Source organism: Saxophila tyrrhenica (genome assembly GCF_035928015.1).
Source record: "Saxophila tyrrhenica strain CCFEE 5935 chromosome Unknown scaffold_6, whole genome shotgun sequence".
Lineage (NCBI taxonomy): Eukaryota > Fungi > Ascomycota > Dothideomycetes > Mycosphaerellales > Extremaceae > Saxophila > Saxophila tyrrhenica.
In genome coordinates this window covers 545,447-559,449 of record NW_027041738.1, presented here as the reverse complement: position 1 = coordinate 559,449, position 14,003 = coordinate 545,447, and the positions used below count along the sequence as shown (strand labels likewise).

At 55.5% G+C, this 14,003-nt stretch overlaps 8 protein-coding genes across 8 annotated transcripts; 4 read left to right on the top strand and 4 right to left on the bottom strand.

Moving 5' to 3' along the window:
• Positions 1-146: 146 nt before the first annotated feature.
• Positions 147-1,179, bottom strand: LTR77_004270 (uncharacterized protein; the record flags this gene model as incomplete). Its single annotated transcript, XM_064801524.1, has 2 exons — positions 147-379; positions 432-1,179. 2 exons carry the CDS (start codon positions 1,177-1,179, stop codon positions 147-149), a joined length of 981 nt encoding a protein of 326 aa, XP_064660154.1.
• Positions 1,180-1,664: 485 nt separating this feature from the next.
• LTR77_004269 (uncharacterized protein) lies at positions 1,665-2,685 on the top strand (the record flags this gene model as incomplete). The annotated part of the gene is made up of 2 exons (XM_064801523.1): positions 1,665-2,203; positions 2,265-2,685. 2 exons carry the CDS (start codon positions 1,665-1,667, stop codon positions 2,683-2,685), a joined length of 960 nt encoding a protein of 319 aa, XP_064660153.1.
• An 869-nt stretch (positions 2,686-3,554) lies between these two features.
• Positions 3,555-4,819, bottom strand: LTR77_004268 (uncharacterized protein; the record flags this gene model as incomplete). Its single annotated transcript, XM_064801522.1, has 3 exons — positions 3,555-4,169; positions 4,233-4,604; positions 4,667-4,819. 3 exons carry the CDS (start codon positions 4,817-4,819, stop codon positions 3,555-3,557), a joined length of 1,140 nt encoding a protein of 379 aa, XP_064660152.1.
• Positions 4,820-5,280: 461 nt separating this feature from the next.
• Positions 5,281-5,816, top strand: LTR77_004267 (uncharacterized protein; the record flags this gene model as incomplete). The annotated part of the gene is made up of 3 exons (XM_064801521.1): positions 5,281-5,328; positions 5,387-5,461; positions 5,517-5,816. The coding sequence occupies 3 exons, from the start codon at positions 5,281-5,283 to the stop codon at positions 5,814-5,816; spliced, it is 423 nt and encodes a 140-aa protein (XP_064660151.1).
• A 675-nt stretch (positions 5,817-6,491) lies between these two features.
• On the top strand, positions 6,492-7,483 carry LTR77_004266 (uncharacterized protein; the record flags this gene model as incomplete). The annotated part of the gene is made up of 4 exons (XM_064801520.1): positions 6,492-6,685; positions 6,734-7,309; positions 7,360-7,380; positions 7,441-7,483. 4 exons carry the CDS (start codon positions 6,492-6,494, stop codon positions 7,481-7,483), a joined length of 834 nt encoding a protein of 277 aa, XP_064660150.1.
• Positions 7,484-8,350: 867 nt separating this feature from the next.
• On the bottom strand, positions 8,351-9,967 carry CSN12 (COP9 signalosome (CSN) subunit; the record flags this gene model as incomplete). The annotated part of the gene is made up of 3 exons (XM_064801519.1): positions 8,351-8,434; positions 8,493-9,237; positions 9,354-9,967. 3 exons carry the CDS (start codon positions 9,965-9,967, stop codon positions 8,351-8,353), a joined length of 1,443 nt encoding a protein of 480 aa, XP_064660149.1.
• Positions 9,968-10,233: 266 nt separating this feature from the next.
• RPL20B (60S ribosomal protein L20B) lies at positions 10,234-11,007 on the top strand (the record flags this gene model as incomplete). Its single annotated transcript, XM_064801518.1, has 4 exons — positions 10,234-10,237; positions 10,337-10,521; positions 10,617-10,793; positions 10,849-11,007. 4 exons carry the CDS (start codon positions 10,234-10,236, stop codon positions 11,005-11,007), a joined length of 525 nt encoding a protein of 174 aa, XP_064660148.1.
• Positions 11,008-12,390: 1,383 nt separating this feature from the next.
• Positions 12,391-13,770, bottom strand: LTR77_004263 (uncharacterized protein; the record flags this gene model as incomplete). The annotated part of the gene is given in 2 exon segments (XM_064801517.1): positions 12,391-13,494; positions 13,507-13,770. 2 exon segments carry the CDS (start codon positions 13,768-13,770, stop codon positions 12,391-12,393), a joined length of 1,368 nt encoding a protein of 455 aa, XP_064660147.1.
• Positions 13,771-14,003: the final 233 nt, after the last annotated feature.

Here is a 14,003-nt window from a genome sequence, read left to right as displayed (position 1 = left end):
AAGTGCTCGTGACATCGTTATGCGCACCCCCACGGAGTCTCACACTCCCGTGGCCGCCATCATGCCGTTGGTGTTACGCAGCAGTTCGTACCACCACAGAGCCGTTTGTCGAACGGAAGCAAGGTAGACATCCGATTGATGCAGCATCACGACCTCACCGGCGCTTTCACACCCAGCAGCTTCTCGGCATTGCGGTAAGCCACCATCTCAAACTGTTGTTGCGTCAGCAAGCCGCTCTTCTCCAGCTGCTCTACCCACTCCAAGCCCTCTTCGTTCTTCGCAAAAGGGTAGTCGACGGAGTACAGGATGTGATCGATCTTGGTGTTGCCCAGGACACATCTCAGGGGGTCAAGGCTCCAGACGCCGGAGGTTGTGATCCCTATAGAACAACATCAGCTGCTGATCGAACGAGGTAAGGTTAGAGTTCTTACATATATTCTCGTCCCACACCTCCTTCAACTTCCTCTTCATGTTCCCCCACCGCACACTAAGATTGCAAATCCGCTGCAGTTGAAAAGGCAACATCTCGCCAAAGTGGCCGATAATCATCTTCAATCTCGGGAACTTGTCAAACACACCAGCAGCAAACAATCGAAGAATGTGCAGACCGGTCTCCGTATGCCATCCCCAACCCGAAGCACCCAGACTCCTCCCTGCGCCTTCGGAGAAGTTACCTGTGTACCTCGGGTTCATATCATCGGATGGCCACGTCGGATGCAGGTAGATGGGTACGTCTAACTCCTGCGCCTTCTCCCAGAAGACATCATACTCGTCACCGTCGTAGTACTTGCCGTGGACATGATTGTCGATCATCGCGCCGACGAAACCGAGCCGCTTCACACTCCGCTCAAGCTCCTTCGCACATTCTTTCGGGTCAGCCATTGGAAGCACAGCAAAGCCGGCAAAGCGGTCAGGGTTCTTCTTGATGTCTTGTGCGAGCTGGTCGTTGCCTTCTCTGCAGACATTGGGGGGTGGTCCGCCTGCGATGCACGCATGGGAGATAACTTGCAGCGAGACTTTGCCCTTCTCCATCTCGCTAAGGCGGATTTGGTCGGCGTCTGTCAGTTTGTCTCTCAAGCCTGGTATGTACTTGAACTGCTCGACCATTTTGTCGTCGAGCGTGTTCATGGCTGCGGTGGAGAAGTAGTGCTCCTCGAGCGTGATGAGTGGAGGGACCATAATGGCTCTTGTGAAGTCTCGAGAGAGGAAGATTGGGTAGATGCTTGCCAGTCTTCTGAATGTGTATGTAGCGTATGTATCTCATGGAATACCGCTGCTGACATTGTGAGCTACGTCAGCTTCCCGACTGGACCCCGAGCTCGCGGGAGGTGATGTTGTGCAAAGCTACAGTCACCGTTTCTAAACCTCTGCATGACAATATGCCGACAGCATCGCTGAATGCCACGCATTGCCATTGGGTTCATTTCTTGGTATTCCGGCCGACTAAAACAAGCCGGACGGTCTGCTGCCGAGTTTTGGAGGCCGGCCTTGGAGCTCACCTCAACCGAGGTCTCTCCTCTCGACACCTCTCCCAAGCTGTAGACCGTCTGTACAGACGAGTGTGCTACCAAGGTAAAGTGTCGACGTTCTCTCGTTATCCTATCCCTCTCCATCCGTTCCTCTCAATTCCTCCTTCTTCTGCATACACTCCCGATCTCGCAACCATGGACCTCAAACACCCCGCCGACCCCAAAGCCGTTGACCTCCCCAAATCCTACTCCGACCTCCCCTTCCAACAACTCCGCATCTTCAACGTCCCCGAGTCCGCCAAAGAAGTCACCCCGGTGGTCGTCGTCCAGCTCTACCGCCCGAACAACTACAATGCCTTCACCGACACCCTCATGCGCGAGCTCGAGACCGCGTTCGAGATGTTCGACATCGACGGACGCGTAAAAGTCGTCGTCCTGTCTGGCTACGGTAAGATGTTCTGCGCCGGAGCGGACTTGGACATTGGGTTTTCGAAGGGCTTGCAGCATACGAAGGACAATAGGGATGGTGGGGGAAGGGTGTCGCTGGCGATTCATCGGTGCAGAAAGCCTACTATTGCGGCCATTCATGGGGCGGCCGTGGGAGTGGGGATCACGATGACGCTGCCGTGTACGATTCGGGTGGCGTGGGAGAACGCGAAGATCGGGTTTGTGTTTGCGAGAAGGGGGCTTGTTATGGAGGCTTGTAGCAGCTTCTTCTTGCCGAAGTTGCTCGGGTACGTGGAGCACCCCAAGAGTGATGCTGATGCAGAGAGCTGACTGAATGTGATGCTGTAGCATGAGTAAAGCCCTGCATCTCTGCACCACCGGCTCGGTCTACCAAGCAAACAACAAGTTGCTCGACGGCCTGTTCTCCGAACTGCTGCCGTCGCCCGAGGCGGTGCTCCCACGAGCCCTGGAGCTGGCCGACGAGATCGCCAATAACACCAGCACCGTATCGACGAACCTGATGCGCGAGCTCATGTACCGGGGCCCCGGCTCTGCAGAGGAGGCTCATCTGCTGGACAGCGAAGTGATCGCCGGCCTCTTTGGTGGCCCAGACAACTCAGAGGGCGTCAAGTCGTTCAAGGAGAAGCGGCCTGCCAAATTCACGGCGAATATGCTTGACAATGCACCGCAAGCGTATCCGTGGTGGCACGCTACCAGCACGGCCTCGAGACCGCATCCGAAGGGTAAGAATCCCAAGCCGAGATTATAGATACATGAGCAATGTGCATGAATTGAAAGCTCCAAATGCTGCCGAGTCTCGCCACGTTTCTGATCGCTTGGCTCCAGTGGGACGGAATGTCTTATAGGCCCTCCAAATCCATTGAATCCTCTTAGAAGCATCAGCAGATCGCTTCAAGCTCTTCCCATCAAATCTCCCACTCCGTCTTGATGCGCTGTATCCACTCAGACCTTGGCATCTGCTGTCCACCCACAACCACAGTGTCCGCCGGGAGAGCCCGCCAGGCAGCCTCATCAAACGCAGGGATGTGAGTGAATTCGTGATCAGGTCTGCAGATCGCCACGTCCAGTTCGCCCGCCTTCAGCTTCTTGTAGCATGCTTCGTTCAGCTGGATGTCAAGACAGTCTTTGCAGGCGTAGATGTCGTCGGCGTAGGTCCATCTCGTGCCGCAGTCTCCGCCACAAGAGTTGTTTAGTGCTCCCTTCGGCGGCGGCTTCGATTCTGCTGATGTCTTCTCGTGGGGAGCTACGCCATTGGTCTGCTTGGCATCCGCAGCATGGTCCCGTCAGTAGCTTCCTCAGAGGTGGGTAAAGTATGAACATACTCCTAGATGATCCTAACTAGGAGATTAAGAGAACTACTCAGCCTAGACTTCCGAGCTAGAAGCCTGGTTTAAAAGCAAAGAAATCACCCACCAAGTCCTTGCCATATCATTTCCGCCCATCTCGCTTTTGATAGACTTCCTTCCAGATCGAGTCACTCGCTGCCCATGATCCCTCTCCCGTCTCCCTTCCAATCTCCTCGTGGTACGTTTTCCGCATCTCGCCTGCTTATTAGAAGCCATCATCAATGGGGAGATCAACAGGATCGTCCTCTGTACTACCGTTGCGGGCGTAATTCTAAGCCGGAAACGCCTCCTCCTGCTCGACCTCGCCCTGTTCCTCGCTCTTGACGCTGCCCTCTCCCTCTCTCTTTGGCTGAACGAGTGACTCGTTTTGCACGGCACCACCATATGTCTTCTGCAGCCACTCGCTGACACTGTTGCCCTTCATTCCTGCCTCCGTTTCCACTTCTCCATCTCCGCCTGCCGGCATAGCGCTCGCCGTAGCCTCCTGCTCTGCTACCACCGCTTCTTCGTCCAGCTTGGCCTTCTTCTGGCGGATCCGCGCACAGCGCCGTTTGAGCTCGTCCCTGTCGGCGAGCTCTCGAACGATGAGCTCGGGCTTCGGAGGAGGTGGAGGAGGCTTGGTGATTCCGGCAGCCTTCGCCTTCGCATCCTCCATGGCCTTCTTCTTCGCCATCTCCCTCGCCATCTCCTTGGTCGGCGGGGGTTCTTTCTTTGGCGGGTCTTTCGCGAAGATGACGCCGCGCGCATCACGATATAGCTTGTCCCCAACGTACTCGATGTCACCGTCCGAATGTGGCTCGAGCGCGTACCGACAGCCTTTGAGTTTGCCCCAATCGACGATGTCCTTGGGCTCCACGCCGTCGCGAGTGTCTTTGTGGTCGAAATGCTGTGTCCGATATTAGCGCCCGGGATCGTGTGACTCGTTCCAGAGCATACGAGGGAGACTTACGCCTCTCTTGAGCGTGAACATCATCTTGCCCATTGCCGTACCGCGCGTGCTGTCTTGACCCACATTCGCCAGAATCTCCTCATCCGAGACCTTCTTGACTTTCTTTGTCACGCGAACCTCGTTGCCATGCTCATCCTTCTCAAAGGTGTCACCCTGATCCGAGGCCATATCCTCCTTGTCTTCCTCCATCTTGCCGTCGCCCAGAGGATTCTCCCCCTTTCCTTGAAGATCGGCCTTCTCCTCCTCATCTTCCTGATCCTCGTCCTCGGAAGCCACATCGCGCGCAATGAAACGCGAATCTCGGACAGCCGCAATGTCGGGATCGTAGTCGGGATCGTCGGCGCCGGGTGCGGTGGCCTTGCCTTTACCGTTCTATACACAGCGGAGGTCAGCGAACGAGTAACACGATGAGGAAGGGTTTGTGGAGGTATCACCTTGCGGTCCCACGAATCAGCTTTGACGCCACCCAAAGTCTGCACGCCCGTCTTCTTGTATTTGTTGGAGGCAGTCTTCATCGGGACGGAGGCGGTACGGCCAGCAACCCTGCCGAAACCATGAATGCCCGTCTTCTTGCCTTTGGGTGCCATTGTGGATGTTTTTGAGAGATTGATGGTGTGAATTGAAGCTTGGTTGGCGGTGAAAAGGGTGGTATTTGGGAGGTAGAGAGTGTGGTAGGTGAGAAGAGGTGAGAGGACTTGCCTGAAAGTAATGGATGTGAGCGGTGAAGAAGAATCGGAGCATTCGGCTTCACAGGGACCAATGTCGCATGCTGCACACAGCTGTTCCCGTGATGTTCATGCCGGCGAGCAAGTGATGAGCATTTGTATGAGGCGCTCACCAAAATCACCTTCACTACCACCTTCACTGCCCGTGAAACGACACTATCGCACCTTCCTCACCTGCCACGCCGCCAACAACCTCCAATACTCCTCTCTTTACTTCTCACACCCTCCATCTCTGTTTCAACTCTCCCAAACGGCTTCGTTTCAGACAAAGCAACATCCAAGCCATCTCTCCACACAGCAAACACCACTACCAAGACCTCACCATGTCCAGGTCTGTTAGGAGCACGCCGCTGCGGACCAGGAGCACCACCGTGAGTGAACGAGTCACACGGCGAAGGATGGATTGCAAGGCTGACCATTCTGTCACAGTATGCTGCACCGGGACGAGCGGTCGAACCGGAGGCCAACGTCGAAGTTGCGTCACGTCGCACCGGGACCGTCGATGTGAGTGAGTGAGTGACACGGTGAGAAGAGGTGTTTCTCGGCTGACAAAAACAAGCTCCACCGCCGCGAGGTTGTCGACGTCGTCAAGAAGCTTAGCGTCGACCTCGAGATCGTGTCGAGGAAGGTCCAGTCTATGCATGACGACATGGTGAACTTCAAGTTCGTCGCCGCCGACATGCGTGCCAGCGAGAACATGAGCAATCCCGACGACCCGCCAAACAAGCTCATGGACCTCATCTACGGCATCTCCAAAGCCTGTGGCGTCGACTTGTGCAAGCTGATCGAAGCGTTCGACACGTCTCACGATCTCCCTCGTCCTCGGCGCCTGTTGGCGAGTGCGGCGGCACGGCGCTAGGCGCGACGTCGGTGGTAGACAAGAAGATTGGTGATTGATGAGGTGGTTGGATTAACGAGTGACTCGATGTTGCTCTGAATTGATGAAGTTGGAGATTAAAACATGCGTGCTGGGCTGGGCTGGGTTGTGCTGGGACAGAGAGAGAGCGACGTGAGACAGCGGGCGGAGACATTGATCATTTTAGGGCCCGAGAAATGCACAAATGTCCAGCCCCGCTTTTTTCATCTCCACCACCCACCATTCCTCTTTCGGTGCCTTTGAATAGGGACGCGAAATTATCGTCTCGGCTAAGTTCGTGACCGATTCCAGTTTCGCGTCAATATCGCGTTGCGGAGCTGATTGGCGCGTTAAGTGCTTGCATCCAATCGCGTCTCCCGCGGCCGCTGCTGATGGATGCGACTATCATGCTGATGCTTTGCACCGCTCTGCCCCCTCGGCTGCCGTGATGGTCAGGGCGATGCGGCCATGCGGATGGGCTGTGAGGGTACATATCTGCCTTCCTGCAGCTTGCGCTGTTTGTAGGTTTCTTCTCGTTTCCGTTGCTGCCTGAGCGAAGAGTGGAAGTTAAGTATAAAAGGCTGCCGTCTCCGCCACCTTCTGTACACACTTTTGGCTGCTCTTTCTTGTCTTGACGGTGCTGTATCACCACTATCGGCTAGAAAGACCGCAGCCGACATGTTCACGTCCAGCAAGCCCAACAAGTCATATCGTGACAGCTTCTCACACCGAGCCAGCAAAGCCACGAGCAAGAAGAAGGGCAGCTCGTTCAAGGACAAAGACCTGTCTCAACACTCCAGACGCATTTCGGTCCAGCAACCACCACATTCCTCGCCACGCAGTCAAGGCACATCATCATCTCCTACATCCCCGTAAGTCATTACACCTCCATCATAACCCCAGAAACTAAAGATATCCAGCCACCTCAACTCGGCCATCATAACCATCTCTATCGGCCCAGCTCAACGCCTCTTCGCCGCCCACGAAGACGTCCTCTCCAAATCCTCGCACTTCTCCCACCACCTCCGCGCACAATTCTTCGAAAGCGCCGGCAAACGCATCGACCTCCCCGCCGAAGAACCCGAAGTCTTCTCCGCCGTGCTCGAGTACCTCTACAAAGGCGACTACACGCCCAAACTCGCCTTCGACAAGAAGCGCGGCAGCTGGTACCTCGAAGACCACGACCCTTCAGCCGGCGAGAGCACAGTCGCTGTAGGAGGCGATGGAAGCGTGGTGTTGAAGGATACAGTGATCTACTGCGCAGCGTTCCGTTACGGGCTGCCGGAGCTACAGCGGTTGGCGTTGAAAAAGCAGGGTTTGCAGAGTGGAGTGCAGTGCAGTACGATTCTGTCGAGTGCCAGGTTCGCTTATGCGAATACGCCGGCGAGCGATTCGAAGTTGCGGGCGCATTACTTGGCGTTGGTGATTCGGAGTCGGAATACTTTCAAGAGGAGTGGGACGATGCAGATGGAGATGCAGAGGGGTGGGAGTCCGCTGTGAGTTATCTTCAATACCCAACACTCTGACCTATACTGACCGTCAATAGGTTCTTCGACCTGTTCGTTGCGTAAGCCTGCCTTCGCCGTTTTCTACTAGTGACATCCCTCGACTAACCAACACATCGCAGTATGGTCAACCATCTCGACGACATCACCAAATCCTCACGCTAGGCCACAGCCTCGCCACTACGGTCTACAAGTCCACTATCACCCCCAGAGCCGACAACGACACACCACTTCACACGACGGCCTATTACCGTCAAGCCGTTGGACAGGATTCCGCCCGTCCTCGTCACTCGTTCCAATCACATGTCCTCGAGCACCACCATCCGTGCTCATCATGTACATCTACTTCTACCTCCCTGCAACTGTTACTTCACTTCAAGCGAGCAAGGCGTTCCGGGCGAGCAAGGGCAAGGCAATTACTGCTATGTATCATTATCGACACCAGATTGGGATATGCTACTTCTAGAGAGCAAATGTGGAAAGGGTGCAAGTGAGACGGGACAGATTGATACGACTATGGGAACAACTACGGTTGGAATCGAATGGCTGGGTCGGAAGCTCGATGTATTTCTATCGCGGCAAGCTATCTGTTAGACTGATTGGATGATATGGTCTTGCCGCCCACGCACGCACTACCTCTTTTCCCTAATGCCATGCTTGCCGTGGTCGCGTATCAATCTTCCGGACGCAGAAGACCGGTCTACTGAGTAGATGCATGTACCGGACTGCGAGGCGGCCCGCCCGCCAGGCCATGCAATGCAAAGGTACATGCAGCAAGGTGATGGAGCTAACGGTCCCGCGATATGAGTCACCGCTCGAGGTGTGTATGCCTCTTTGGGCCAGATGCACCCCGATGCGGCCCGATCGCCATTCATCAATCACACGTCGCCGGCACTCGAAAGTTAACTGTTTCCGACCCCTCCGTGTACCTTTGTCACGACCAGAGGCTGCCACTCTGCTGCTTCCTCGTTCAGAGCCGCGCACGAGATTGTAGTCATAATTCCGACGCTCGTCGAACTCTGTTGAAATGCCTCAAACGCCCGTGCCCGGGAAAGCGCCGGCCTTACTAAGGACGATGATGCCGCGCTCGCGGGCGATGTAGCCTTTCATCAGATTCTACCACTCATATATCAGCCCACCATCAACCAAACTCCCCACTTGAGATAGTACTGACCTTGTAGATAGCATTCGCAATCAAACACTCCACCTCATCCCCGTCCCACACCCCGACCTCTCCACTCCCATCCCCCACCTCCGCCCCGGCCAACATCAACGCCGCTGCAAACTCCTTCACCGGTACCCGCGTCCTTCGCACCGTCTGCCCGCCGCCGTCTTTCGCTTCTTCGAAGCCGCCGGCGATGTAGACTTTGCGGAAGATATTGCGCAAGATAATGTCCCGGCCGCGCTCGAGGGTGAGGTAGATGCGGCGTTTGACGAACTCGGGCTCACCGGCTTCGAGGGCGGCGTTAAAGGCGGCGAGGTTGGCGGTGCGGATGGAGTGGGTGAGGGGTTGGAAGAGGGAGGCGAGGCGGGGGTATTGTGCTAGTAGAGCTGGGGAAGGAAGGCGGTGGGAGGTGAGGAGTTTGGTTGGGATGAGGTAGGTTAATATCAGCTCGAGGTTCTTGCGAGTGGCTCCGCCGCCAACATTCGGAGACAGGCAGAGGTCATAAGCAGTGGTCAGATTCTCCTCAGCAGTGGCGTAGTCTTCCTCGAGGAAGTGCAAGACGCCGGTGTAGTAGTAGAAGGTGACGCGGTGGGCTTTGGGGAAGGCCGCGAGAGCTGGCATGTCGTGGGCGGATGCACGAATGGAGCGAATGATGTTTTTGGAGAGGGAGATGCTGTTCAGTTTGAAGTAGGTTTTGAAGAGGAGGTTGGCGGTGTAGTAGAGGGCCCATTTGCGTGACTCGTCGAGAGGGTTACTGACTTACCTTAGCCTGCATTCTGGCATGGGTGGGAACGACGAGTGCAGGTTGTGAGCGCAATGCAGATATGTTGGTGTGCGGTGCAGTGCAAGGGGATCGCGAGCAAGACTTACCGGTCACTGATGCACAGCCCAAAGATCCTGTTGATCTGCCTGGCCGCATCTTCGAGCTTCTCATTCTTGCTGTCCGGGTTGAAAGCATCCTCTTCCTGAATGCCGCCAAAGGCCATGCCACTGTCACGCTGCGAGGCGGTCTTTTCGTCCGCTTTGATCGCGAAGACGCGCAGGTACTTACCCGCCACGTATAAGCACGGTATCGTCCAAGCGGCGAGGACCGTACTCTGATAGCCCTTGTACAGAGCATTCACAACATCCTTCCAGCTGTCGTACACACCACTCCAGTCGGCCTCCCTGGCTTGGCCAGCGTTTTGCGCTTCTTCGGCAGCAACCAGGAAGCCGACGAAGCGGTAGAAGGTGGTGAAGACTTCCATCCATGCCGCCGCTTCTTGTTTGGAGAGCTGGACGTCCGGGTTGTATTGCAGCTTATACTTGAGGTCGGTTGTAATGCTGTGCGCGTTCGTCGAGCGCAAGAAGTTGTAGAAGCGTGCTGGTTCATCTGCTGGTGGCTCTGGACAGATGGTGCTGGCGAGGACGTAGCCGGGTGCTTTGCCTATGGGGAGGGTGGCCGGGTTGTGCGCCGCCGCGAAGTCGCGAAAGATCGAGTCCATCCTGTTTGTCCTCTCGCTACCTTACAGCCATTCGTGTCGTGGTGAAAGTACGAAGTCGAGTCTGTTGTTGCGCTTTCAAAATGAAGGACTCGCTAATTGGCTGAATTGGATTCTTGGCGTGCGGGATCAGCCGCTCCCACGAGCTTTTGATATCGCGAACATTTCTCTCCAACTACACCTCGAACCACCACCGACCACCGACACGACAACAGACACAGTGAGTACCACAAACCGAGGCAATCGCTTGCGTGCTAACACATGAACAGATGGGTAAGCACACCCCTCCTGCGACGGCCGGACGACCGAGCAAAAGCATGGAATTCGAGGAGATACTATCCATAAGACAACGCTGATTCTGTTCTCGGACAGGTCGCTTGCAGGAATACCAAGTCATTGGGCGCCATCTGCCCTCTGACAGCAACCCTTCACCGAAGCTCTACCGCATGCGCATCTTCGCCCCGAACGATGTCGTCGCAAAGAGCCGCTTCTGGTACTTCTTGGCCAAGCTGCGCAAGATCAAGAAGGCAAACGGTGAGATCGTGAGCTTGAACAAGGTGCGTGCGATCAACATCCCTCTTGCGGTGAATCTGGAGGCATAAGATCTGCAAAAGCAGCGAGGAGGATGGGCTTGTTGACACGAGTGATGTAGATCCACGAGAAGCGCCCACAAAAGGTCAAGAACTTCGGTATCTGGATCCGCTACGACTCCCGCTCCGGCACGCACAACATGTACAAGGAGTACCGCGAGATGTCCCGCTGCGACGCAGTGCAGGCCATGTACCAGGATATGGCGTCGAGGCATCGTGCTCGGTTCCGGACGATTCACGTAAGGCGACACCAGCTCAAAATGGATTTGCATGTGCTGACTGTATGCGATACAGATCCTCAAGGTCGTCGAAGTCAAGAAGGTCGACGACATCCGCCGCCCCTACATCCGCCAACTCCTCCAGAAAGACCTCAAGTTCCCTCTGCCCCACCGCAACCCACCGAAGTCGAACAAGCATGTGTTTGCCGCGAAGAGGCCTGCCACGTTCTACTAGATGGTACGATCAAAGGAGGAACAGGAGTATGGGAAACGATACGGCTGGTTCTGAGAAGAGTTCATGGCGTGCCGTATGGTAGAAGCCTGCTTTAGCTCAAAAAAACCGAGTGAAGTTCACACTCCAGCCCCAAACACCGTCCCATGCAGCCTGGCGACATTTTGTTGACCAAATGCTTCCTCTATGAAGCCAGCGCAATTAAGCCACCTCCTAAAGCCAGCCCAACAGGCACACTGCCCCAATGCACCGCCTTGCCCCTTCCCGCCCAACTTGTCGCACACCCACCTGCCGCTTGTCAGCATCTCTGCCCTTCCCCATCGCTGGAGCTGAACGTAGTACTCACCCATCAACCAGCCCCATCAACCCCCCAGTCATCGTCGCCCAACCCAACGCCGTATAACTCCCAGTATACCACATCGCCACATTGCTCAAGCCCACCACAATCCTCGTAGCCGAGAGCATCTGCACCAGTCCCTCCGCGAGCGCTTTGTCGGAAGGTGAGACTGGGGGTCTAAAGCCTAGATTGCTGAGGCCCACAGAGTGTTGGAGGAGGGTGTAGGTGTTTGTTGCTGTGAGGAAGGTGGAGAGGAGGAGGGGGGTTGTTGCTAGGTGGGTGGGTTTGAGGGTGGACATGTCTGAGGGTGGGATGAGAGTGTTACTGAGCGGGACTTGGTTGGAGTCTTCTGCGTTGGGGGGTGGTAGTTGTGTCGGAAGAGGGAGTCAAGATAGTAAGGCGCAAGCCAAAGACGTTGGAATGTACGCTCTCGCGCCTCGTTGAGTTACAGATTCTACAGTGACGACTTTGCGATCATCAGGGCCACAGACAGACGGCTGGACGGCTTGTCGAGTACGAACATCCCCAGCTGTGCGGTATCACTGTATCGGAAAGCTGTTTTGGGCTTCGCTCTAGAAGAGCTTCGGGCTTCGGCGACTGACGGGAACGAGGAATGTCACATGCACGTCGGGTGACGAAGGGAACGGAAGGATTGACACGGCACGAGGCAAGTGATGTAGGGTATTTGTTTGTTTTCATCTGCAGAAGTAGGTATGCTTGGATCTGTCTAAAGTGCTCGTGATCATGCTCTTTCCAATACCTCCTCCTCATCGATCAATCACGGAAGCATAGCACACACCGAGCAGGAAAGCTTGCTGTCTCTGTCGCAGGCTCCCAATCAAGCAGGACAGGCGATAAGCTGCTAGACCAATCGATCACACCTGGTCCAAGACACTCTCATTGTGCTCCAATGCTGCGTATACTTTCCACGACTGACGTTTTTCAATGGCCCCTTTCCTGATAAGGCTGCGTCAGGATCGGTCATAGGCGTCTTTCCTGAACGCGGTGCTGTGCCATCTTCGACAGCTGGTTGTGTAGTCGGTCCGACCTCAACCCGCGTGCATCTCCCCTTGGCCCATGCGAGCGAAGTCTTCCTGAGTGGGCATGTTCGTCGGGTGCAGCGTACGCACCGTATTAAAGTCGAACCGCTCCGAAGGCATCGCCACACCCTGCCTACACTCTTCTGCTCGACGAACCATCTCCCCATCGTGGACCATGTCCATCCTGCCCAGTTCGTTGCTGAGTATGTTGTCTCGCTCGCGCTGCTCGTTAAGCTCTTGCTGCCTGGCCTTCTGCTGCTTCTTAAGTTGCCGGGCCTCGTACATGCGCTGGAGTGGATGTTTGGCCTCTTCTGGGTTCGGCGGCGCCGGTCGACCTGAAGGGCGGATCGGGAGCGTGAACGTAAAGCCAGTATTGGGTTGCTCGGTTTTGGTGGGAGTTGGTTTCCTTGCCTTTTCCTCACGACGGCGCTCGGTGACCAACTGAGCGGAAACGGACCTTCGGGTCGAATCTGGAAGCTGTGGCGCCACTATCGGCATGCCCTTGAGCCATTCTTTGTTCTGAACCGGCATGCGAGTGTCGTCTCCGTGTGGTTCGGCCTTGATGAGAGGATGATTACGACGAAATTCGTCCTTCGCCCTGCTCCTCGTCCTCATCCTGGTCTCCTGCACCTTCTCATGCGCCTTGTCCCTCTTCTTCTCCCGTTTAGCCCATAAAATGGCTTGATCAATATCCCCGCACGTCAGCCCAAGCACACACTCTTGGATGACAGGCTCGCACGGGCAAGGATCGTTGGTGACCCTCTCAACCAGCTGCTGAGCTGGTGCACCGGTTCCAAGGGTCCGCGACCGTTCCGTCCATGCATCTACCAGAAGGTTGTCGGCTAGCAGATAGTTGTTCTTTGTGATTGATGCCAACCGCCGGAGCTTGACGAGCAAAGCCAGTGAGTATAACGTTTTCGTACGAAGTGATGGTGGTATGCACTCTTCCGGAGCGATATGCCATCGGTGCCGGATGATACGGCAGCTCTTGTAGTAACAAAGAGCGAAAGGCATGTTGGAGAACCGCCGCTTAAGCTCCATTTGCTTGATGGACTCCGTATCCGCCGGCATCTGCCAAAGGAAGTAGCGACTTGGAAGCTGCTCCATGCGGACCTGGAGGTATACCAAATCCGATAGCTGTGGTAGTGAGAGTGAGTCGGCCACCTGATTGCTGGATTGGTCCTGTAACATCATATCCGGTTCGAGCTTCACACCACCATCCTCGCTGTCGGTGTCCATGCTCTCCGGCTCCATCTTCACCTCGTGACAACGGTCCTCTTGTTGCTGCTGTTGCCTTGACCTTTCTTCCTCGGCACTCTCAGGAACCAGTCTCGTCGTTTTAGGTGGCGTAACCTCCCAGCCCGGAGGAACGTATACGTCATCTACCATGATCACCGCCACCTACCATTATAATCGTATCCAATCTTACGAGTGAAGTCGTGTGAACTTGTGAAGAAAGTTTTCAGATCGTGGTGACCACTTCACAACTGAGCACTTCGGAGCGGGCTTTGGCGGCCACGAGCACGCTGAGCACAGCTTCACTGCCAGTAGTCCTCCGATTCTGAGGACGACGCCGCCTCTCTTGTTCCGCAGCAGAAGCCGTCTGGTTCTGGAGTTTGTGT